The following is a 24,974-nucleotide window of genomic DNA, read 5'->3' as shown; positions in this document are numbered from 1 at the left end:
CGAGATATTCTCTACATCTTAATAGCAGAGTGGATATTCTCATCCGTTTCATTCGAATATTCTCATCTAACCGTTATATGAGACCTACTGCTTTACTTCCCCTTCTCCCAACCCAACACAAGCCCAGCCCAGCCTAGCTTCTTGCCTTCACTCGCTATCTTCTTTTTTCTGTTATCGTCGTCAAAACTCAGAAGCAAACAAGAAAAATTTCTCCGGAATTGCAGAGCGGGAGAGGGAGAGCGAGAGTTAAGAGTTATGAAATTCGGTAAGAGTTTGAGTAATCAGATCGAGGAGACTCTGCCGGAGTGGAGAGATAAGTTTCTTTCGTATAAGGATTTGAAGAAGAAGCTCAAGCTTATTGACCCCAAAACCGAGGAGAGGCGTAGTAAGCGCCCGAGGTTGGTTTCACGGGATGGTGTTGATGCTGGTGATATGGACATGATTGCGATGACCAGAGAAGAGAAGGAATTCATTCGGTTGTTGGAAGACGAACTCGAAAAGTTCAATGCCTTTTTCGTCGAGAAGGAAGAAGAGTACATCATCAGGTTAAAGGTAATTTGGTTTTTCTTGATTCAAAGTTATAATCTTTTTATTCATGTCCTGCAAATTGGCTTATAATTTAGGGTTTTCGTTTCGTGATTCATCCTGTAATGCATGCTGCCGAAAACCAATTAGTTTCTGTGACCTAGACATCGTTTTTCTTCCCGGGAAATAGAATCCCCGGTTAATGTCTTTGGTTCTGAATTATTATGGTAGATTTGTCACGGCTGAGGCTCTCAGACGACGCCGATACAGTGAGCGAGTTTTGGTCAAATCGTTGGTTTCCTGGTCTCCTTTTTGCTCCTGGGAAAACCTCTTGTTTTGGGGCTCTGTGTAACCGTTAGGGTTGAAATAGTTTTTCCCGCTGTAGCATCATATGCAGACAACTGTAGATTGCCGCAATTTGTTCGCGGGAGAAACCTGCATAGTTGTTAAATTCGTTGACTTGGAATGTTCAGATTAAAAACTTAGTTTTGGTTGAATTGAATGAACCTGAGTGTTAGATGATATGCTAACTCAGACTGAGACAGGGGCCTTCATGGACGGTGAAGATTCTAAAGCACTGGTGTTCAGAATTTTCGTTTTCTCTCCCCTCCAATGTAGATAGTGGACCCATTCTGTCCTCGTTTTCATTCTGTGCTGAGTGAACTAGTGTGCGCTTGTATAAAGAGATCACATCTAATACAGGAATATTCCCCCAGTTTTTCTTTTTTTTAATCCTGTAACATTATAGCGGAATATTTCCACGCCAATTTTGGTGTAGCATGGGCAAAAGTATGCTTGGATGCAAACGGAGATTTCAATCAACTAATGCCTTTTTTCCGCTTGTGTGTGGTGGATACAGGAGTTACAGGATAGAGTGGCAAAAGCAAGAGATTCGGATGAAGAGATGATTAAGGTGCGCAGGGAAATTGTGGATTTCCACGGAGAGATGGTCCTGTTGGAGAATTACAGCGCTCTCAACTACACAGGTATGTATTTATGCCTTTTTATACATTTTAGCTTTTTTTTCCAGCTTAGATTAAACGTGTACACTGAAATATTCAGACTTGAATGTAAGCAATGCGATATGAGGGCAGTCTCACTATGAAGTGAAACTAAGAATTTATATAAAATAAGCGAAGGGGTTGGGAAAATGTTATGGATACATTCCTTCTTTTTTCAGTTTGGTGAAAAGGATGTTAAACTGCTGCAAAACTAAATCATTCTTTATTTTGATTTTCTTGATAACAAGTCAAAGAATTAAACAATTTAGAAATGTATAGAGTCCACTGCATAGAGAGTTAAAGAAGAAGTCTCTTGAAGTTTGACTAACAGGGCAGGTATAGGAGGACCGTTCGCAGGTTAGAACCAGGTATTTTGTAAGCAAGAATTCTCAAGGTGTTTTTGGGTGCCCAGGTGGGTTGTTCAAATCTTGGTAATTTGAATGTTATGTTGCTTATTGGGTTTAGGTTCGGGTATGATACTCTAGAAACCTTCGGCACCTACTCTACCTCAGTTGAGTTCTACTTCTTGCTATTATTTTACTTATAGATTGCGTATGTTATTGGTGAAACCGATGGGCATCGTTGGCGTAGTTCGAGGTCATATCTTATATGGCTTGCTAATTGGAGAAGCAGTATTGTGAATATATTTAACAAATATATATCTACATATATATACTATTCTTTTTTCAGTATAACTTTTTTTTTTAATTTAAAAAATATATTTTGAAATATTGGTTTAGTATCTTTTCCCGTCGTTAATAATACCCAAAGATTCTTGGGTCTGGCATATTCTAATTATGCATTTAAATTCTACCCTTCCACTCTGCACATGGCTAACATTAAAGAGTTCTTCCTTTCGGCAGCTCACCTCATACCCGAATCTTCCATTTATCCAATGGTCTTGATTGGTTACATCAGTCTTGCATGTAGAGCAAATTGACCCGGATCAGCTGCTATGCCAACCCATAGAGAATAAAAACTTTGCATCATTCTACAGTGATTCCTTAAATTCATTGATTATGTCTGATGCTTGGGGTTGTAAGTTGTAACTATTGCTGTCTTTTTCAAATCAAAATTTGCACCTCAATTTAGGTCTAGTTCCCCATGGTAAGGGGCTACTTCATGATTCTGCACAAATCTTTTGTTGTTGTTGTTTTGTGATTCAGGACAAAAGTCACATAAGTTGGTGGCTTCTGAATGATATACATTTAGAATAAGCTGCTATTGGATTGTACTTCTACACATATTTCTTATGTTTACCTCCATTAGCAGATGAAATGCTTATATGTTGCTGTTTTGAGCTGTCTTATGGGAAAGGAACTGGTGAGTTCTGAGTTCCTACTTACCATGGCCATCAGAATTAGTATGTTGAGATGACACAACTGACTTGCATGATGTCAATAATCCCAACTTGAGTCAACATAAACCAAGTTGCTCATAACAGTTTGGGCTATTGAAATTTCAAATAAAGCTTTTGCGAAGAATTTGTAAATACCTAATTTGATGCTTATTCAACTGTTGATATCTTGATACTGAATTTTTACTTTCATTACTCCTAATCATCCTTTAAAATACGTGGGGAGTTGTATGAATTTTATTTATTATATCCCTGCCTTCCACGTTTAAAAGAATAGAAAAGGGAATGCTGTGTAACCATACTTGGACGTTTACATCATGTGCCCACATGGAGGATGATTATGACCAATCTGCCCGTTGGGTTTGTAGCGTCCAGTTCTGAACTTTCGGGTTCACCAACATAAGGTTGTCATGCATGGATGCTTTCACTATCCTTTTAGTGAGGAAAGGAGGTGCATTGGGATAATCTTCTTGGGATTGAAATTTGACATGAGAGGAGTGCTTTATGATGCTCACAAGTTTTGCCCTGAGGAAAGCTGTGCATTGGTAGATATGGTGCCCATCTGACAAAGCTTGGAAAGACTACTGAGTTAAACCCAAACAATTCTCCTCCCAACCCTTTTCTTGCCATTCTTTAGTTGATTTGTGGGCTGAATAGATGCCTTATTGGAATAATCAGGGCTTTGGATGTCAAAAGAACTGTAACTGTGGAAAGTAACATGGTCCACATGTACCCCCACCAAAGGATTGGCTCTGTTGGTGTGCTGTGTAGGTTGTGGGGTTTGGCTAATTAAGGGGGATACTTTTGCTTCAGTAAATTTTCTCCCTTTTGATACTGTTGTTGTGTAATTAATCCTAATTGGTGCTTATGTATGATCTGTTCTGGAGACTTGTTTTTGATTATTGACTCTGTCAACATGAACAGGCTTGGTGAAGATACTGAAGAAGTACGATAAGCGAACTGGTGCTCTCATTCGATTGCCTTTCATCCAGAGAGTATTGCAGCAACCATTCTTCACTACAGACTTGATTTACAAGCTCGTAAAAGAGTGTGAGACCATGCTTGATAGCCTCCTCCCAAAGAAAGAACAATATATACCTGAAGCAGATGGAAATGAAGGTTGCGACACCAAGGCTGTAACCGTGAAGGATGGGCTGCTGATAAGACCCAAGGAGCTTGCAGAAATAGAGTACATGGAGAGCTTGTATATGAAGAGCAGCATATCAGCACTTAGGGTCCTAGAGCAGATCAGAAGCAAAAGCTCAACCGTAAGCGTATTTTCTTTGCCACCCCTTCAGGAGAATGGTCTGGAAGAACCCTGGAATAAGGTTCCTGTTTTGGAACAAGAGGCAAAATAGAGGTGGTTTTCTTTTGATAGTTCTTGGGCTGGGGACGTATGAGTCATTGACTTAATGAGCCAGAGGCCCCTAGACTGGATAGCTTTGGTTTTTGTTTCTTCTTTCTGATATATTTTACAGTTTAATTCACATGTAATAGATGGTAGATACTAACACAATTATATGTATAATGCATAATTAACAGCTCAACTGAAGTTTCGATCTCAATACTAAAATGGTGGTGGGAGTTGCAAATTTATGACTAGAGTGTCTCGGCCTTGTTCCTGCATCTTTATACGGTTTACTCTATTCTCATTTGAATTTGAACCAGGATTCTTTACTAGCTAACTGAAGAGAAACTAAATGCGACTGACCAACAGGATGCAAGTAAATTCAACAAATGGTGGTTGGATCCAAAGTGTACAGTGTGTTGGGTAAAATGGATTCACTGGAACCGATCATTTTTCTGTACTACTTTAAGATTTTTCAGGTGATGAAAACTTATTTCATGGTCCTAAGATGAATATGTATTATCTAGAATTTTGACCTTGATGTTTGTAGACATGTTTGTGTTTTGAAGTCTTCCTTGCGCCATCTCAAGGTTTATCTAATTTTAACAAATTAATATTAGTAAATATGAAAACAATTTGGTAGTAGACACAGAAAAGAACCAAGCTTGTTGGGCCCAGGTGCATTCTAAAGGGGATACTCACAAGCATATCCACGACGCAAACAAAAAATAAAGCTTGAGATTTGATATTGCATTCGTCTTGCTAGACCTAATCAATTCTGACCACCTGACACCCTAACTTGTCTCTAAGCTAAAGCTTGCATTTGTCCTCTTAGACCTGAACCAAGTCGAGCAGTTGACACCTCGAGCTCTTCTTAAGCTTGAGATCACATTGGACCTGCTAGACCTGACCACGCCCAATTACCAGTTAACATCCCAGATCTTTCCTTAAGTTTGAGATTACATTAATCCTAGTAAACCTGGTCAAACCCGATCAATTGACACCCCAGCTTCTCAAGGATGACCTTCAATCTTGAATAAAAAAACAACTCCTAAGTCCATAGCTTCTTTTTTGTCCCTTCTTTTTTGTTGGGTGAAACTCATATCTCTACCATGATGTCAACCATTCAATTCTGAGATCTTATCATAAGGAGAAGAAGAAAAAAAGAGGTGGGATTTGAGCTACGCTCCATCAGTGGGGTTGTGCTTTAGTTCTGCCTAATAATTGCACAACACTGAGCTGTCTAAGACTGAGATTTAAAGTGGTGGTCAGTGTTTTATTTTTTCTCTTTTCTTCTTTGGGTTTCAGCCAGTGTAGTTAAAAAGAAAAACCAAATAGGTTCGACCACCATAATTTGATCCAGTCCATAGGCAGCTCAGTGTTGCGCAGCACTGCAGCCAAAGACCCATCGGTGTATATTCTACTGAAATTGCTTGGGTTGCGCAACGAATGGTTGAGATCGGTCTTGATCGTCCATTTCCAAAATTGTATTTTTACACTTTTGAAAAATGGACAGTCAAGATCGACTCTTCTCAGAACAGTAATGCGTAACACTGAAGTCAAACTCCTATCCAACCAATGGGTGTGTGATTATCTGTGGCGCTGATTACCAGCTGACCCCACATCACAACCAGAGATGGTAGACTTTGGGGCCAGCATGGCCGTCCGATGTGCTAGTGTGCCCCACACTCTGCTGTGACACCCCAATACTTCCTGCAAGGTTCGAGCAAAGTAGAGTAGCAAACTGGTCGCCCTTCTCCGTTCTCTTACAGGCAAAGCTCAAACTTGAAACCTAAGCCTCTATAGCTATCACCAAGATCGGCCAACGCTCAGACGACGCAACGGTGAGATTTATTTATACACAATTTACATTTTTAAGCCTCAAAAGAGGCTTCTTTTTGTTCCATATCATTTCTAGAATTGCTATTTGCTTCAATTTGACTGTGAATAGGTTTCTTGTGTCTTGCGTTTAGGAACAGTGACGAACCCCTACTGACATAAGATGGCTTGGAGGGGACACCTATCTAAGAATCTGAAGGAGCTTCGTTTCCTGTTTTGTCAAAATTCTCCAGCAAGCTCTCAAATTAGGTTTACATTCTTGGATCTCAGCTGAAATTATGTTATATATTCGTTTCTTCTTGTTTGAATAATCCATTTTCTTTTGTTCCCTTGTAGAGAATTTGTTCAAAGGAATTACACAGATTTGAAGACCCTGAACCCCAAATTCCCAATCTTGATCCGTGAATGCAATGGAGTTCAACCTCAGCTATGGGCTAGATATGGTATATTCTATTCTTAAATTTTCTTCATTATTTTCTGAGCTTCAACTTAGGTTAGATTTCATTGTTGGCCAATTTAAATGATCCTGTCACAACAAAATTATACTTGGTTGGTATTTGTTTATTCACAAATGATCAAGGTCAGGGTGACGATCATTTTGCATAAAAACCCTCACTAATTTGATTGGTCATTTTGGGTTTGTTTGTCATAGGTAGAGGGAGAATTAATTAGTCAATTACAAACTCTTTTGATGTAGTCTTAATGGGATTAAGGAGCAATTGTCAAATTCTATATAAGCGCCAACTTGAAATTTGGAATTTAGGGTAAACCTCAAAAACCGATTAGGTTGTTCAGGGATGAAAATAGGGTATCTCAGGTAGGGTCTGTTTGCTTTGATGGCTTTTAGGGCGTGTCAAGGAAGACAGAGGTAGGTAGTATGTCAAGTCTGAACTAATTCTAATGATCAGAATTCAGAATTCAGAAGTAGGTCTTGGGTTTCACAGGGTTTTAGGGTTTAGGGATAAAAATTAGGGGGGGTTCAGTTTCCAAAATTCCACTGGTTGGATCTGAATGAAACTTGAAACACAACTAGGCAAGGGATGGGGATGACGTGTAAAGTTAGGAGGGGATTTTAATGGGTGTGTAGATCTGGTTTAAAAGTTGAACTAAAAAGGATTGTGGGTTTTAGGTTTTCTGATTGTGGAATGAGCTGTAAACGGGACTGAGTGTCGGGTTAGGAGGGAAGGCTGTGGTTGAAAGCTGGACAAAAACTGAGATGAATTATGATATTCAGGGAATTGCAGTTTCGGCTAATAAGATGGTCCAATGGAGGTTCTTGAAGCCAAGAGAAAAGATAAATAAATAAATAGTGAGTAAAGAAATGGGGATGGGAATAATCAGATATCCTAACCAGAAGGCAGCAGCCTGTAGGCAGATCTTCTTTGAAGACTACTCCACTGTCAAAATCAGGAACCATGGTCCTAAACACCTAGCACCAGCAGTCGTCCTGGACTTTGAACAGCCAGGGGAGTCACTACTTTGATCTCAACTCAGCACCAAACATAATACGCTCACACAGAGAAGACAGCAGCCAAACAAAAGCTCATAAGCAGTTTCAAAATTCTGAACTGTTCATTCCTCCAACGATTTATTAAAAGGGTTGGGGGGGGGGGGGGAGTGTTACAAATAGTGGTATAATCAGCCAATTAAAGTCATATGATCAGAAGGGAAAGCTAATCCTAATAAAAGAAATCAGAACTTGCATTGGAAGGTGTGATTCTCATTACTTGCTAATTAATTCAAGTGATTTTTAAGTGGTCGCAATATCTATAATAAAAAGGATTAATTAACCAAATTATTTTCATATTAGCTTAGCTACCCTTGTTACAATCTAAATTCATGGGATTGGAGACTTGTAATGTATATAACCTAACTCTCATCAATTCCCTAAGAAAAGAAGCTGAATTGGATGCTGGATCTGCATCACCAACAGCAAACCAGGTCTTTGGACTAGACTGAGCATGGACTAGTGTGTTTGATTTTGAGTATCTAATCAGTTATGTGGGTATGGGCTATTATTCTTTGGTTTATTATTGTAGTGGACCGAATCCATCTGCCCAAGTGGTGGGGATATGAGGCCTATATAGGATTGCTGTTATCTTTTTTCTATTAAGTCCTTGTGTGGTTTTTATCTCAAAGAATGTTTTAGTCGTAAGGGATCCACCCTACCATACATGGGGGTTTCTTATTTTGTTTATTTCAATGTAGTTATAGATATGGATTAGGGACTGAGACTTGCCCCCATGATCTGAGAAATAATTTTAGCTATGTGAGTTCTATGAGAGACTAAGCAAAGTTATCTGGGATTCACAGCTGCTTTACTGTTCAATCTAGTAGGGAATCTTGGTGGGATTCCAAGGCTAGAGTTAATGGGATTCCTTCTCTGTAGTTGCATGTAAAGGCCAACATATCTTGTACTTTTATTTCTCTGCTTCAGTTATTAAGATCAGTTTCTTCACCCTATATCATTCTGCTGGTAAGATCAACCATTCCTTCCAGTTTGTTTGTGAAAGTTTATTGAGTAATACTCAGACATCTCTTCTTCAGACCTGATTTCGAGTCTGCTTTCAGACACCTTAGTCAATTCTGATCCCTTCACAGGTGCTGAGATCTTCATTGACTTCAGTCTCTGTTCTAGTGGAGCCTGTGCATGTTGTTCTTAAGCTTTGTTATTATGAATCTTACTATTGTAGTTGATAAACAGGATTGAAGTGAAGATTCCACACTCCCTGAGTTTCCATTTTTGTTTTAGAAGTATATCTAATTTCCTAAACCTGTTTCAGCAGGGCCAATCTCAGTTTCTAATCCTAAAGTATCATACTGCCTGACCACCTAAAATTTGGGTTTCCTAACTAATGTAGATCAAAGTCCTTATGTAGCTGTAGGGACAAGCCCCCTTACCATAAAGAGAAACTAAACCATTTATTACTTTACTTACCAATTAGCCCAAGAATTGAGGAAACAAGGCCAACTGCTGGTAACAAGTAAAGTCAATGTTGATTACTCTAATCCCCTCCCATTTTTAACCAGATTTAGTGGTTGCAAATGCTAGTGTTGGTACTCAAACGACTGCAGACTAAAATGGGAAGTCAAGGATGCTGTTTTTCTTTGTGTGCATGTGTGGAAGAATTAAGGTTTTTACAAACATTGATTTTTGTGATATTATTGATTGGAACTTGACATTTCATTGATGTCTAATGTGAAAATTTTCTCTTTGGTTTTCTTTTTGTGATAGATATGGGCGTTGAAAGAGGAATTCCTCTGGAAGGCTTGACTGAGGCACAGATTAATAAGGCTATGCAGGACCTTGTTCAACTGGGAGCATCCCTTAAAGCCTGAATAAACAGTGTCTGAAAGGTTTTCAGTGATAAATTTGACAAATATTTTAACGAAAATTCAATTTTGGGGTTTCTGTGCTTTTTAAACATAAAATGGGGGTGTCTGTGCTTTAAGCCCTCTATTTTGAGATGCTAGTGCAATTTGCTCTAATAAAAATCTAGAGAAACCCTATTTCTTCTTTACCAGCAAAACCTACTAGATGCTTGATGCTAAACCCTTATAATCACATGTATTTCCCAATTCACACGGTCTCTTTCCGATCAAAGGAAAACTTTGCATTGTCTCTTTCTGATCAAAGGGAAACTCATACATTGAAAACAACAGGGAAAAATTCCTGAAGCAAGGAAATATCAGTTTACAACGAAGGGAGGGTATGAATCCACCACACCCTGTTCAAACCCAAAGGGCAAGCCCCTCCAGTGGCAAAATCTGCTAGAACATTTGAAGTCAAGAGAAAGCTTGCGGAAAGAGGGTACTCCTAGAGTCTCACAGCATCCTCGACTCTATATGACAACTCTCTAGGTTCATACCTTACTATGATAAATCTCACCAATCCACTCCTACAATACTAATCTGTTGCTCTTCAAATTTATTACCTAGCCAACAGAAAACTGTTATAGAATATGGAATACCCACATCAATATGAGAAGAATCTTGTTGAAGTATCGTTTGTGTAGGGTAATTATATTACAATTTCTAAAAACACAATAATGGAATTGCAATACAATTGAAAGATGAAGGTCCTTAGCCTATCGGGAGAGCTTGATGTTGTAATTGAACGAACCACCGACGGACAAGGTTGAGTGCTGTCTTTAAGATAATTGATGTACCCTATTACAAAGTGTTATTTACACCACCACCTCCAAGATAAAACAACCTCCAACTAGAATATGAGGTAATTCTTCTAGTCCCTTCAAGGAGCTAAAAGCTACGACACAACACTAAGACAAATTCAAAGGAATCAAACTTTTATTATTATACAAATAATGCAAGTGTGAGGAGTGTCTTTATTCCACACCACATGTAAGGAAGGGATTGGGTTTTTATAGGCCTAAACCACACCTTACACCCTTTGAGATTTTCAATGTAATGAATTGGGTTATTGAATCACAATGATTCACCTCCTTACAAGAGGGAGAATCAATTCCTTACTAATAGAGAATCAATGGACTTGTCTCTCTTCTCCACTAATGAGAATAAACCCCATTGTAAATACATAAATCCCTTGGATTTTGAATCAATTATATACACAACCCCTTAAAAAATTCAATCACAAATGCCTCTCAACTATAATAAACTATACTTAGAAATTCATAAATAGTAGATAATTAATTTAAAATTTAGAAAGTCTATATGTAATTTACATTTCAAAGAGCATTAGAAGAAAGAATGATAGAATAAGTATTTAATATATTTGTTAACCGATAACATCATCATTTTACTCCATCTTTTTTTTTTTTTTTAGAAATCATTTAACCCCATCACTTTAAAAGCATAGGACATTTGCAATTTTTTTTTAAAGGAATAATAAATATAATTGATTCAAAATTCAGGGCCTATATGTAATTTTTATATAAATTAATTTTTTTATGAATAAAATAATTTTGGATTATATGAGAACGATTATGACACATTTATTCTGTCATTTGCCCGACATAAAAATCATAAAAAATTTATATAATAAATCGTTCTGAAATTTATATGCTGGTGCAGCAAAAATGTGTCACACCAGCCATTTAACACACAAATGCTTGTTCTTTCGGTAGTTCTGGTTGTAGGTTTTTATTTTTATTTTTTATTTTTTAATATCTCAATTCTCTGGTTGCAACGTTTATTTGGTGCACACCGCAGAACAACTCCAGATCTGGGTACAAGTTCTTCTGCGGCGAACTTGACAGGTACGCCTCTAAGGCAGAGCCGGATGGTAGGTCTGAACCTTCTCCGCACTTTTGCTGCTACCATCGCCACAACCGTACGAGTTTTGTATCCGCCCTTGAGGCGTGTTGTATGTCCCCCTATGAGGGTGTTGTATATCCGCCCTATGAGGCGTGTTGTATGTCCGCCCTTGAGGCGTGTTGTATTTCTTTGTTGCTGTAGTTGTTACAGTATTTGTTCTAAGGGTTCTTTGGGCGTGATCCTTTTTGGACTCGACCCTGCCCTTAGCCTGGATGACCCTGTCTATTGCATTTACGACAGTTTGGTCACTTTCCGCTCCTTGGTTCGTTTCGAACCTTGTGTGTTCATGCATCTCTCTGTACTTTCTTTAGTTATCTGAATGAAGTACTGTTTACCAAAAAAAAAAAGCAAAAATGTGTCACACCAGCCATTTAACACACAGATGCGGGGCACGTTACGAACCTTAGGCGTGATCCTTTTTGGACTCGACCCTGCCCTTAGCCTGGATGACCCTGTCTATAGCATGTACGACAGTTTGGTCACTTTCCGCTCTTTGGTTCGTTTCGAACCTTGTGTGTTCATGCATCTGTCTATACTTTCTTTAGTTATCAATGAAGTACTGTTTACCAAAAAAAAAAAAAAAAAAAAAAAGCAAAAATGTGTGACACCAGCCATTTAACACACAAATGCGGGGCACGTTACGAACCTTACGGAACTCAGGGCTATCGATGTAACCAACTCATCTCTAGAACAGCCCAATCTGCGAGCGTCTCTCTCGTCTCTCTCAACTCTCTGCTCAACGAACTTATGTCGTCTCTGGTCTCTCATCTCGTATCGCTCAACTCTCTCGTCGATTCTCTCTCGTCTCGCTCAACTCTCTCAATTCTCTGCTAAAGATCTCTGCAACCGAGTCTCTGCTGAAGTCTCATTTTCTGTTTACGGAAAGACAAATCTTCTGTACAACCGAAGGAATAAAAGCTCCAGCGTGACTGCACTCTCGTTCGCCATTTCAACCGGACTCTACTCTCCGTCGACATTCCAGAAATCCCACTGCCACCAGGTACCTTATTCTTCTTCTGTGGTAGCCCAGGTTCTTCTCATCTTCGTGATCTGAGTTTATTCTTTACAAAATGTAGTCCGTAAGTATTTTTCCCTAACAATTTTTGAGCAATTGGAACCTCTTCTGCTGCTTCTTCGTTCTTCTGGCTCGGTTGTGGATTGCTTGTTTCTCCATATTTTTTTTAAAAAGTTCTTTCACACGGTGTCTATGGAGTCGTACAAAAATTTGCGGAAATGGTTTCGCGGTTTTCTTCTGTCTCTGGTTTTACAACCTAAACGGTCATAAAATCCCTGAATTTTGGACGAGAAATGTATGACATGAAATTGAAGGAAAAACAATATGTAACAAAATTGAATATAGCAACCATTAGTTTTCACACTTGTAGTCTTGTATCCTGAATCGTCTAACCGTAGGTAGCAAACCATTTGTATTTTCTTGCTTCCACCTTTAAATATCTAGTGTTTCTAAAGGAACAAATGGAAATGTGTAAAGGAATTGTTCTATACTTTCCCAATTTGTGTTTGTTCTGTTTATGAGTTTTGGAAATCATGTCTGCTTCCATCTTTATTGGATTCCTCTGCTGCTGGCTTGTTGAATTCTAGGACATATTCCTCACTTTAATTGTGTTTATGGTTAAATGTTAGTGGTTGGTTCCTGGTTTCTTGTGATGGTTGGTTGTTAATGGCTTTTATTGATGGATGATGGTGAACTGATAAGAAAAAAAAACAGAATGACATGATCTTGTGAAAGGTTATCATTTATTGGAAAGTAATGAAATGCATAATAATTGACACTCTGCCATCTTATGAAGTCCAACATTCCATACTTCTTTGCTGCTGAAAAACCTTAAGCCTCAAACCTTTCCCATTCTAAAAGTTTTGGTTCAAATTCTATTTCTTTTGAACTCTGGCCAGGTTCTAGTACTGATTTTCTGCTCGATTATGAAGTCTTGAATTTTAAAGACAATTGTTAGAACTACATAAGCATGTTTGGATGTGCATTCTTTGCCCACTAATTCTAGTGCTCAGAACTTTAAACAATCTAATATCGACAGTTCAAAAACTAGCACAATGGCCTATAGGAGAAGTTCTGTTATTGCTGCTTTATTATCTGCTCAAGAGTGGTTAAATTGAATGAATTAACCTCTTTCATAAGTGTATATTTTTTGGCCTAAAGAACAAAATGCTATGAACCACTGGAAACATCTCCAAATAGAGTTTCACTGGACTGTTCTGATGGGATGTGTAAATAAAACTTAACTACATTTACCAGAGTCTTCAAAGTCATATTGTTGTTACCATTAGTATTGCTGTTAGTGCTACTAGCTATGTTAATAAAACAGTCTTTGTGAGTGTGGGTGATTTGAAAGTGCAAAATAAGGCATTGCTGGAAGCCATTGAAGACCTAGTATGAAAAATATATGAATCACATGCATTGAAATTTCCTCTATTATGCTTGTTCATGAAGTGTGTTGTGTATGCTTGTTCATGTTTTCTATGCAGTTCTTGTCGGTTGAATAGCTCTCATGAAGGGGTGGTTGGGATTCAGGTAGCAATGGGATTAAGCCACCTGATTTTATGTCAGCAATTGTGTATCAACTAATGTGTATTTACCTTTTTTTAATTATTTTAGTATAAAAATAAGCATGCCCATTTTGTACCCTGACTTTGTACCTACCATACAAGATTTTGTGCAAATTTTGCCAGAATAGCGTGCCCACCTATGTCCAACTATACAAGATTTCAATACAGATTTTGTGCCAAATTTGCCCAATTCGGCACAGAAGCATAAAAAGCGGATTTTGTGCCAAATTGGGAATTTTGGCACAGAATCATTGCCATACAACCCCTTAATTTACTGAACCCCAGAAAATTAAGAAACCCTAGAATCATCGCTCTCCACTCTCGAATTCTCCCTCTTCCTTGCTTGGATCATCAGCTTCTTCCGTCTCTCTCGATCATGCTCAGGTTCTTCTTCTTCTTCTCTCTCTCATTGATCTTCATGGTTTCTGTTGAGTTCCATTTATATAGTCCTCGCCTGGTTATATATATATATATATTTTCCCCCTCTCTATTTCTGCTTTGATATTTTGTAGGTGCATCTGTTTTCGCTAAACCTGCAGTGGGATTTTTCAGCCTAATCAGGAATTTAAATTCAAGGTATTACGCAATTTCGATGCTATAAAACTTAAGGTTTGGGTTCTGTTTTTCTTCTCCTTGGCTTTTCTTATTTGTTGATTTTGGTTGTTCAAGCTAATTGTTCTTGGTTGAACTAAATTCAAATCAAACTCAGACCTGCCAAATGCTTGATGCAAGTCCAAAATTTAAGAAATGATGAGCAATTGCACTTTTCACAAATTATTGTGCAAAACAATTGTAGCTTCACAGTACTTCAGTTGAAACCAAACTTAGCACAGTGGATATTGATCCAACTTTTTAAAGCTCAAGTTTTTATGCTGAACCCATATTGGTCTAATCTTTCTTTCTTTCTTCTATCAAGTGTGGCAACTCCAAGCACAGGATGATGATAGAGCAAAAACAAGGCTGGGTTCAAGGCAGGATTAGGTCTGATTTAAAAGTTAACGAGTTAGCATAGCAGAAATATCATGGTGTTGAAGTGCATCTCAACAATCTCATCCTTGGTAGTTGTCAATCAATCAATCCTTGTTGTGCTTTCTTTCTCTCTATAGCTTCCAAGTGGATTCTTCACTCACTGCAAACTCACATAGTCACTATAAACTTGCATGTGTAAATGCATGCATGGTCTTGTTTAGATGTCTAGGCACCATCAGTTCTCTAGCTTTGTTGATTTCGTGAGAAGTCTGTTGATGGCCATGATGGGTGGAACCTTGATGGAAAATTGGTGTTTGATTGAACCAATATATCAACCCACAATGCTCTAACCCACCCAATGAATCAACACACAATGCTCTTACTCTTACCAAAATGAAGCTAGGGAGAATGTCTTGTATGTTAGACTTGGAATTGGGGCATGCAGGGGGAGCTCTACATGAAAAACATGAAGTTTAAACAAAAACTAAAGAAGCAGTGAACACTGGTGATGCAGTGACGAAGAAGAGGACTAGACCTAGCTCACTGGTGGTTTAGCCTACCCACTTTGTGCGTTTAGTTTAGCCCAAAGTATGGGCTTATTTATAGGTCTTGTATTGAATCTATTGATTTAAGTATTTCACTAATTGTGTGGGGCTGCTTTCAGGATAAGGTTCCCTTCTTTAATTCTGATTCTTTATGTTGCCTTAGCAATCCATTATTAATGATTTGGTTTGGCCAGTAAATTTCCCTTCAGTCTGTGATTAGAAATTAAATGTAGACCCTGTTTTTGTTGCAGGTTTCAGTCACATATTCTATAACTGCCAGTGTTCTGCTATTCAGATTCAGCACAACTTTTCAGCAATAAGACAGGACCGTTCGAGTTAAACTCGCTCCAGGTTTGGATCCTTTCTGAGATCTTCCAGAGTTTCTCTAATTATGAACTAATTTTAAAATTATTTTTGATTGATTGTTCTAATATATTGGAGGCTTGAATTAGTCGCTAAAGTAGAATCAACCCAAGTTTTATTCAAGTTGGTTAGATCGAACTTAAATTTAATTTTATTGTTTCTGAGATACACACCCAGGTTATCACTGTTACCTAAGCACCTATTGACCACTGTTTGCCGGAGTTGGGTGTTATTCTGGAAGGATTTGAGTTTTCAGTCAATTTCTGGTTCTCAGTAGGCTTTTTGACTTAGTTTCTATCCAAGAAGGTTTTAGTGGATATCCGTCGTTACCCAGAAATATTATTACACAAAATATACTTATCATCGTCAAGGAGTACAAAAAGCATGTCACCATTTGGCACTGATGATCTCTTTTGGTTCATCCATACTACACACATGGTTAAGAATGTTGTTATTTGTATGAGAATTGGCCGATAACTGTGATGTTGATATTAATCAGTTCATATTGAGAGGCTTACATTCATTTATAGTGATTTTCTTAGACATACTTGAACCCTAGATTGGATTGTTCCACTGATATGAAATGACACGTCTTAAGAGTGATTAGCTGATAGGAATAAATGCTGGACAACTTGACCTTGTTGATGCTATTTATTTTTTAAAATTTTAAAACCAATTACCTCGACAAAAGTGTCAAGTTTTCTGACATGTAGAAGACAACATGTACTAAAGATGTAGATCAATGAAAAATCAATACTGAAAATATTTGAGTGAAGGTATAGAACAATGAAACACTTGGAACCATAAAATACAACAACAAGCCTTAACCAACAAAATGTGTTTGGTTACAGGGATACTTGCCTTCCAAATAGTTCTATATGAGGTCATACAAGATAACAAGATCTAAACCATGCATATCTTTTCTCACCACTTTTCCAAATATTGAAACCCAAAAATGCTTCACTCAAATGTAATACAGAAAGTTAGATAACGACATTAGTTTCAAAATTTACAGCGCTGTTATCCTGAAATAGTAGTGGTAGATCTTCATCGATGGCTCTTTTGTCACTATGAAGTGCTCACTGTTATCTTATGGTAGATTCGTTCATTCACTTAACAATGTTCACATTGCTTATCACTTCCACACCTTAAACCATTGCTTATCACATCCACACCTTAAACCATTCTTCTTGAATAGCCTGACCTCATGAAACGCACAATACTCTCATATTTTTGTTGTGTCTAACATTAGCGTACTTAAAGCACAAGGCTTCCACCACCATGGGGTCTGCAAAAACCATGATTTTGCTGCTTTACCCTATTTTTCCAAAGAGGTCATTTTGCACAATAATTTGTAGCCACTTGATTTGAATAAAATAACCTTGCCAGTGCACCTAGACCTGCCCTCTTTTATTGTACCAGGAGTCTCAAGAACCATTTGAATGTAGGGTTGTAAATTGATAACCTAAATCAATTTCTGAATTTGCATCCATATCAATTTAGGAGTATATGAATGTGTCTGATTACTAGTAGATGCGCATATGATTATACCTCTTTTCAATCAATGATTTATCTGTCCAACTAGTTATTTTGCTAAGTTAGTTTGGGTTTGTTTTCTTATTTTATAAATTTATTACTTAGAATATCTGAATTTTTTCTAGGTTCTGGATTAAAATAAGTATAAAGGAAAATTAAGAGTGAAAAAATGTAAGAAAAATTGAAGATTAAGAATAGCAAAAGGAAGGCAAGTTTTTCAATTCTTCAATTTCAAAGCTAACACTCACCAATAAAATGGTAAAGATATTAACAGGTAGTCCAAAATTTGTATTCAATTTGCATTCATATTTAAGATAATTTGTATATAAAAATTATCTATCCGAATATCATCCGAATCCAGTTGAATACATCTAAACCAATAGAATATTACTGAAACCAATAATATGGACGTTGATATGAGAGTGGTAGGTTTAATAGTCATATTTGTCAAGTGAAATCTTTACAAAATCGATAGTTTGTGTATGTATTCATGTTCAGAATGGTCCATTGTAGAGTGTTGAAGCAAAAGTCAAATGACAACCAAAATTGCAAACCTATATTAAAATTAAACTGGATGTAGTAGTCATGGGTGTCAAGGTGACTCAAGGCAGTTGAAGGGTGCCTAGGAGTCATGCGTGAATGGTTGAACCCAGATGTTGTTCAGGAATATATTTATTTAATGCTGTATAATCAATTCTATGTATATGTATCAATGAAATATGGTACAATTAATGTCAATAATGGCTTATTTTGGGAAATTAACATATAATGTACAAAATACAGTGTACAATGTAAGCATATTTGTTTTTTTAGGGAAAAAAAGCTGCTTTGGCCTTGCTTTTGCAAAGAGGCTGCTTCCGGGCTCAAATCCATGACCACTTGGTCCCAATGAAGCAACCTTGCCATTGCACCAATGCCCACCGTCTCATCTAATCAGATCTCATAAATGCTCGACTATGGTTTAGCGTATTTGGTTTCCTTTTGTACTTGGGAATTGCAAGATAGCCAGCTATTTGTTTCCCTCACGGAAAGAATAAAGTAGATCAGAATGTTCTAAGTTAGCTTTACAATTGCTGCTGATGCTGCTGCTTTCTTCTCTCATGTATGAGAATGTCCTGATGTGAATTGGACCTAGGACTATCCCAATAGAGGGACCAAGGGCCGACACAGGGCCTAGGGTTGCTGCCTGGCACCCTAGAGCCCTAAAGTAAAATCAAACCAAGTGAAGGAAATTTTGGTAATTTGGGCAGTCTTAAACAAGCTCAATTAGGGTTAGTTGGATTCAGCATGTTAGTAGGAGTCAAATTCTACTTTTATTTTGGTATTTGATTTAATTTTGGTCAAGTTATGAAATAGTCCTAATCTAGTTAGGAGTCCTACTTAGAGAATGATTCCTTTAGTTGTAGCCCAGAGGCTAGTCCTACACTTGTTGTGTAATTTGAATCATCCTAGGTTGAGAGAAGTGAGAGTTCTTGGTAGAATGAGAGTCATAAGTAAAGTAAAAATCCTATTTTGTTTTGTTTTCCAATTTGAGTCCTATTTGGAATCCTTCAATGTAAGGCTATAAATCTAATCCACACACTTGGAAGCAAGGCAGTTTTTGACTATTGAATGAACATTGTTTGATGGCATTTTGAATTGCTGAAATTCTTCAACCTCTCTTCCGACGAGAAGTCAATACTTAGCCCCCCCCCCCCCCCCCCCAAAAAAAAAAAAAAAAGATAAGATAAAATAAAACCCTTGCCCTACCCTTCCCCCTTTCCCCTCCTTTCTTTCTTGCATCATTCCCCCTTGTCCTCTAAACCCTAGATTCCCCATTCCCTCACCCAAATCCTGCCCCCTTAGGATTTCAACATGCCCTCCCCCTTCCTGACCTTTGACCCTAATCCTAACGCTAGCCACCCCCTAGAAACCCTAAAATTTCCCAAACCCTAGAACTTGGAATTCCAATTGTGAACCAAACAAAACATCAAGGTTCAGGTTCGAATTTCAATAAATCTAACCCTTCTAAGTTCTAACCATGGTGGAACCCTGAATTCCCATTCCTACAAACCTTAAGACACCCTGATCAGCCCCTAGTCCTACAAACACAGGGTTCGAAGTGCTCTATATTTACTTCTGAATTCAATTGGTTGATCCTGTAACTGGCCCTCAATTCAAAATACATCATGTCCTCTTTACTTAGTTTTTGCTGCTAGTTGCCTGGTTTTTAAAAGTCCATGTTGCCATTGGGAATTGGTTGGACCAGTTGACTCCTTGTCCATTTGAAGCCTGGGAGTTTCATTGACTGGTCTTACTTAAGACTTTCCCTTCCCTTTCTTCTATTGGTAGAGAATGAAGGTTAGATCTATGATAACCTAAAGAGTTTTTTATGCATGGATCCTCTTAGTGGACCATAAACTAATGTTGGGTTCCCTTACTGCAATATATTACGTCTGGGTCCCAACCAGCCTAACACTGTTACCCACTGTTTCAAGTCTTTTCAAATTTCAAACTTGAAGAGATCAAAATATCCTTCAGGTTGTTTAATACAATATGATATGATTAAAATACCCTTTAGTCATTCACAATAGTTTTTAGAGAAGATGAATATGAAAATGATATGATCTATAACTAGAAAACAGAAGTGAATTTTACCCACCAAAAAAAAAAAAACAGAAGTGAAACTATTGTCACTCATGCTGTCACGTTACAGCTTACTCATCCCTGTGGCGCCAGAGTGATGAAGTTGAAGTTAAAAGACGTTGGAGAGAGAGGAAATTGAAGTTTAGTTACAGAAGACGTCGGTGGTGAGTTCATGGAAGTGGAAATGCTGGCAACCTTGTTGCTTGCAGTGATTAAGAACCCTGGATAGTAGATAATAGGAATAAAAGGTAACAAGTCCCATCATCATTAGGCAGAAAAAACTCACCGTCCATCCCATCCCACTGAAAGTATGCGGCAACGCCAATATTGTCAGGCCAACTATCGCCATCATCAGATGGTACCCTCCGTACCACACTTCCTGAAGAGCAACAAACGACTTTGCAACCGAAATTCCTTGTTTCTGACCTAAAACCACTGACACCGACAGCGACAACAATAACGATGAAGAAGAAGAATTAAAATTAGAAAAAAGAACAAAATTTTACCTTTGGATTCAAGAACAAACCGAACACCAGCAGTGTCTTCTTGAGCATTCTCCTCTAAAAACCTGTAGGTTTTGGACTTCCATCTTCCATACTCTTTCATCTCAGTCTCTGAGTCTCTGCTGTGCAGGAAGACCCTCCCACTTTGAATCAGGAGTTTTTCGTTTCCAAGACATCAGAAGAAATAAAATGTGATCTGCTTTTATTTAACATTTCCTCTTCTTTTTTTCTTTCTTTTTTTGGGGGTTAAAATTCTCATTTCCTGCTGTTAGTGTTCAATGGCAGAGTTAATCTCACCGGTAGTCTTCAATGGCAGCGGATGTTGTCGGTTTAGTCTTCAACAGCAGGGTTAATGTCGCCGGAGATGGAATTGACGGTGGTAGAACGGTAGGTAATGTAATAATGATTAAAAAAAGATAATTTAGGTTTAAGCATTAGTTACTATATGATTTAAAAAATATATTGTATGATTAAAAAAATAATTTAGGTTTAAGCATTAATTAATATATGTTTATTTTTAAGCTATTCTGAATGACTAAAGGGTATTTTAGTCATATCACATCATATTAAACAATCTAAGAGGTATTTGGGTCCCTCCAGGTTTAAAATTTGAAAACATTTAGAGGTGGGTAATGGTATTAGTTTGGTTGGGACCCGAACATAATATATTGCACTAAGGGGACCCAACATTAGTTTTATGTCTACTATGAGGACCCACACGTAAAAAACTCTTAACCTAAATTACAATTTGCAATACCATAGTTCATTTCACATATGTCAAAACTATGAAGACACTAACGTATGCATTAACATATGGATAGAATATTAACACCATCCTGGACCAGTCCCATTTGCCTGTTGCTAAAGGAATACTGTAGCTGCTCTTCTTCTTAGTCCCTTCTTCTTTTTTGTTCTTCTTTTTTTCCTTTCACTCAGACAGTGTCATAGATTTGGATAGATGGAGAGGAATGAATACATTTCTGTGCTATCAAGTAAAGAATAGATGGAAGATTATTTGGATTATGCCACATCACTTATTCTATCTCCACTGTTACTGTACTGGATTTTATGATGCATGTTCATGCATGACTTGATTCAAGTCTGGTCATAGAAATGGTTCTCCTCAAGCAAGCCAACCTATCCTCTGTATGGGGTTTATGTGGTGGGTGAATTAATAAAGACGTATGGTGGTGAATTTCAATGTCACCATGAAAATCATACGTCTGCATAGCTCTATCTATAGTTTCTTCAGAGAGTTTCATGAAACATTCTTGGAGCAGAAAAATATTTGAATGAAAGTCTAGAATATAGAATATCTTATGTCTTTATGAAAAATAAAAGGAAAAAGGTTGAAAAAAAGTTGTCAATAGCCGTTCAATAACATCTTTTGGCATTTCATCCTTCCCAGCTCTCAGGGCTTATCCAAAAGAGAAGAACAGCCCCCATGGATATCATTGCTTTTGAAATAAAACAACTAGAATTAGGTTTGGTCAACGGGAATGTGTATCCTGAGAGTAGTTCATTTTCACCTAGGCTTCCCGTATTACTGTATTGTTGATTGCAGCTGGTGTTGGTGTTGTTTGTTTTCTTATTCTTTTCTTTCTCTTCTTCCACCACTTTGTTGTTAGATTTATTGCATTGGACTGGTTCTTTCTGAAATATGTGGTTCTGAACTGTTCCTCTGTGTGTGTGTGTGTGTGTTTGTAACTTGTATTCCGTCAGTGATGTTCCACGTATACTAGTCCACTAGTTTGTGGTGGTCAATTCTGTTTTATGGAAGCATCTTTTGAGATACTTACATCATTAGTATTGCATCCTTGTTGAAATCTGGAGTTTCCATCACCACGTTGCAACAATTCCTATGCTAAGACACATCAGTGATTTGTTTTATGAACTTACGTATTTGCATCTTTGTTTTGTACAGGAATGGGTCGGACGCCTGACACATCCCTCAAAAGAAAACGTCCTGACCCAAAGTCTACCTCTACCTCTCTAGGTCTATCCGATTCTGATCGTGTTCTTTATGACCTGATCAAAAGCAAGACAGATATGGGAATCTGGATTGGGGACATGAAACGAGAAAAAAATCTTCCAGACCATGTTGTCAAAAAGTCCCTTAAGTCCCTTCAAGGCAAGAAGCTGATAAAGGAGGTTGTCTCTGTCCAAAATAAAGGGAAAAAGTACTACATGGCAGTTGAGTTTGAACCCTCAAAGGAACTCACTGGTGGGGCATGGTATGTGGATGGGAACCTAGACACCGATTTTATAAAGCTTCTTAAGGAGCTATGCTTGAGGCATGTTTTCAAGATGAAGATTGCCACAACTGAAGGGATATTGGAGTCAATCCGTAGATCTGGTGTAATCAAATTTGAATGCACTACTCAGCAAATAACAGAAATTTTGAATGTCTTGGTTCTGGACAATGAAATCATGGCGCTAAGGAGTACTGAGACAGGGGAATTCGCCTCTATACCATTCGAAACAGTTTGTTACAAGAGCACAGGTAAGGGAGCCTCAGGAAAAGTGGTTTCAAAAACAGGGGCCATGGCTTCAATCCCATGTGGAGTTTGTCCAAGGATATCTGAGTGTACCCCTGATGGCATTATCTCTCCTAAGACCTGTGTGTACTTTACTAAATGGTTAGATTTTTAGGCCCCAATCAAATGTTTTTTGCTACAGGCTTCTGATATCATGCGTGGTTCTAGCGGTTTGCTCCTTTTGCCTGCTCAGAAGACTGGTTGAAGTTTCTCACATTGGATATGGTCGGAAATCCAAGGTACAACTGTTAACGATTCAATTTTTCTATTTACTAGGCGGTACATCCTGTAAGCCCTATTTGGCTCCTCTCTTTGAAAGGTATCTTGCCATGGATATTCAGTTAGTTGTAGCATTTAGTCACATGTACCACAGACAGACAGATTTATTCTGACTCTTAAATTAGAATGTTACATATAAATGAATCACATAATTCATTGAACACTCAAGACCCAAACTCCTCTGGCTGTCCTATTGATGGCTACAGTTCTTAAGTTCATACTAGAGTGGTAGCATAAGAAAAGACTACATGGAGGATAGCTTCAATCCTGAGAACCAGTCCGTAAAAAGATTCAAGGTTCGTTTGATTTAAATGAATCCTAGTACTTAGTTTTCATAGAGGACATCAATGATCAACCTGAGAATTTAGGATTGCAGGACTTTGATTTTCTCATTTCTGGGTGGAAGCAGGATTTTGATGGTAATACTCAGCTTTTTGTTTTTGTCAACCCACCAGGTATGGCTTTCTAATCTCTCCTTGAATTCTAGTCTTCACTTCGATGCTACTCATCTTGATCATACCCTTAGGGAAACCAATATCAATTTTTCCTGTATAATTTTGTATAGTGCCACGAGTTGTTTCATCGAACCAAAGCCTTTGATCTGAGTTTAGAATTTCATTGTCATCCCTAACGTTCTTGAAGAAACTAGTGTCGAAATTGGTCTTGAAATCTTTGCCTAGTGCAACACCTATGACCTATCCATGTTGAGTACATTTTAAATGGCTTTGATCCAGACTATGCATCATTCATTATCACTCTTAAAAAAAGTTTAAACTACATAGTAGGTCAAAGTAGCGTTATACATCCAGCACCTAGTTAAACTAATTTTTTTTTTTTATCAATTTTGTACAGTCTATAAACTATTAATTTCCCACAACATAAAAAAGATTAGATCAAATCGGAAACTTTATAAACAAAATGAATTGAAATCAACAATTGCTAATTCATTTTGCGTATTACTTGGGTTTAGCAAGAAGCATTTACTATTTCTTAAAACTATACAGTATAGTAGGACGAACACAAAAAAAAAAACTATACAGTATTTGACTTATCCTACTATTTTTCTTCCCATGAATTTTAATGCATAATTATTGTTTTCCAAAAATATCTGTTCTTCCAAATATATTTTGAGCATATAATCTTCCAACTCATTGCTAAGATGATCTTTTTCAGTAAGAGAAAAGCATAATACATTATACAACACATGTATTCATATATATTTTTTGAAACCCCTTGAGATTTGTCTTAAGTGACCTTTAAAACCATAAAAGATACTGTTTTGCATTGGTCTCCTTGAAGTTTTCAAAAGGGTCAATGTAAAAACAAATCAAATTTTTATGACTAAGATACATTTAAATTTTTATTTTTATAATCGTATAGTTGGCCATGAGGTTAGCTTCACAAATATAAATTTCGATCCGACAACCCTAATAAAAAGTTAAGATTATATTTGTGATGCTAATCTATTGCCAGTTTTACAGTCGTAAAAATAAAAATTTAAATATATACAAAGCTACTTTGGTCATAAAAAAATTTTGTCATTATATTGAGTACTCTTTTGAAAATTCAGAAGAAGCGGATGTAAAATATTATTTTTTTAGGTTAAAAGTGGACCTCAGGTCTAGATGAAAATTATGCTTTCTTTTTTGGGTAATCATCCGTAATATAT

The 24,974-nt window shown here is 37.5% G+C and overlaps 3 protein-coding genes across 8 annotated transcripts; all 3 read left to right on the top strand.

Annotated features, from left to right (window-relative positions):
- The first annotated feature begins 95 nt into the window (after window positions 1-95).
- Window positions 96-4,827, top strand: LOC149025160 (SPX domain-containing protein 1-like). The gene is made up of 3 exons (XM_089145387.1): window positions 96-552; window positions 1,385-1,511; window positions 3,808-4,827. The coding sequence occupies exons 1-3, from the start codon at window positions 256-258 to the stop codon at window positions 4,239-4,241; spliced, it is 858 nt and encodes a 285-aa protein (XP_089001513.1). The 5' UTR covers window positions 96-255; the 3' UTR covers window positions 4,242-4,827.
- A 1,094-nt stretch (window positions 4,828-5,921) lies between these two features.
- On the top strand, window positions 5,922-9,600 carry LOC149025159 (NADH dehydrogenase [ubiquinone] 1 alpha subcomplex subunit 2-like). Of its 2 annotated transcripts, none has more exons than XM_089145386.1 (4): window positions 5,922-6,075; window positions 6,211-6,319; window positions 6,407-6,513; window positions 9,306-9,600. In XM_089145386.1, the coding sequence occupies exons 2-4, from the start codon at window positions 6,234-6,236 to the stop codon at window positions 9,407-9,409; spliced, it is 297 nt and encodes a 98-aa protein (XP_089001512.1). In that variant the 5' UTR covers window positions 5,922-6,075; window positions 6,211-6,233; the 3' UTR covers window positions 9,410-9,600. The 2 variants fall into 2 exon arrangements, with proteins under 2 accessions (XP_089001512.1, XP_089001511.1); XM_089145385.1 differs by having other exon boundaries at window positions 5,931-6,075; window positions 6,205-6,319.
- Window positions 9,601-12,022: 2,422 nt separating this feature from the next.
- LOC149025158 (uncharacterized) lies at window positions 12,023-24,471 on the top strand. 5 transcript variants are annotated; one of them, XM_089145379.1, is made up of 5 exons: window positions 12,023-12,365; window positions 14,461-14,524; window positions 14,865-15,006; window positions 15,714-15,813; window positions 22,414-24,471. In XM_089145379.1, exon 5 carries the CDS (start codon window positions 22,416-22,418, stop codon window positions 23,139-23,141), a length of 726 nt encoding a protein of 241 aa, XP_089001505.1. In that variant the 5' UTR covers window positions 12,023-12,365; window positions 14,461-14,524; window positions 14,865-15,006; window positions 15,714-15,813; window positions 22,414-22,415; the 3' UTR covers window positions 23,142-24,471. The 5 variants fall into 5 exon arrangements, with proteins under 5 accessions (XP_089001505.1, XP_089001506.1, XP_089001510.1 ...); XM_089145382.1 differs by lacking the exon at window positions 12,023-12,365 and adding an exon at window positions 12,390-14,332; XM_089145380.1 differs by lacking the exon at window positions 14,461-14,524.
- The last annotated feature ends 503 nt before the right edge of the window (window positions 24,472-24,974 follow it).

The sequence above is a fragment of the Hakea prostrata genome, chromosome 2, assembly GCF_041222555.1.
Source record: "Hakea prostrata isolate BN-2017 chromosome 2, UWA_Hpros_2, whole genome shotgun sequence".
Lineage (NCBI taxonomy): Eukaryota > Viridiplantae > Streptophyta > Magnoliopsida > Proteales > Proteaceae > Hakea > Hakea prostrata.
The sequence above is the reverse complement of the archived record's forward strand: the minus strand, read 5'-3'. Positions and strand labels throughout refer to the sequence as shown.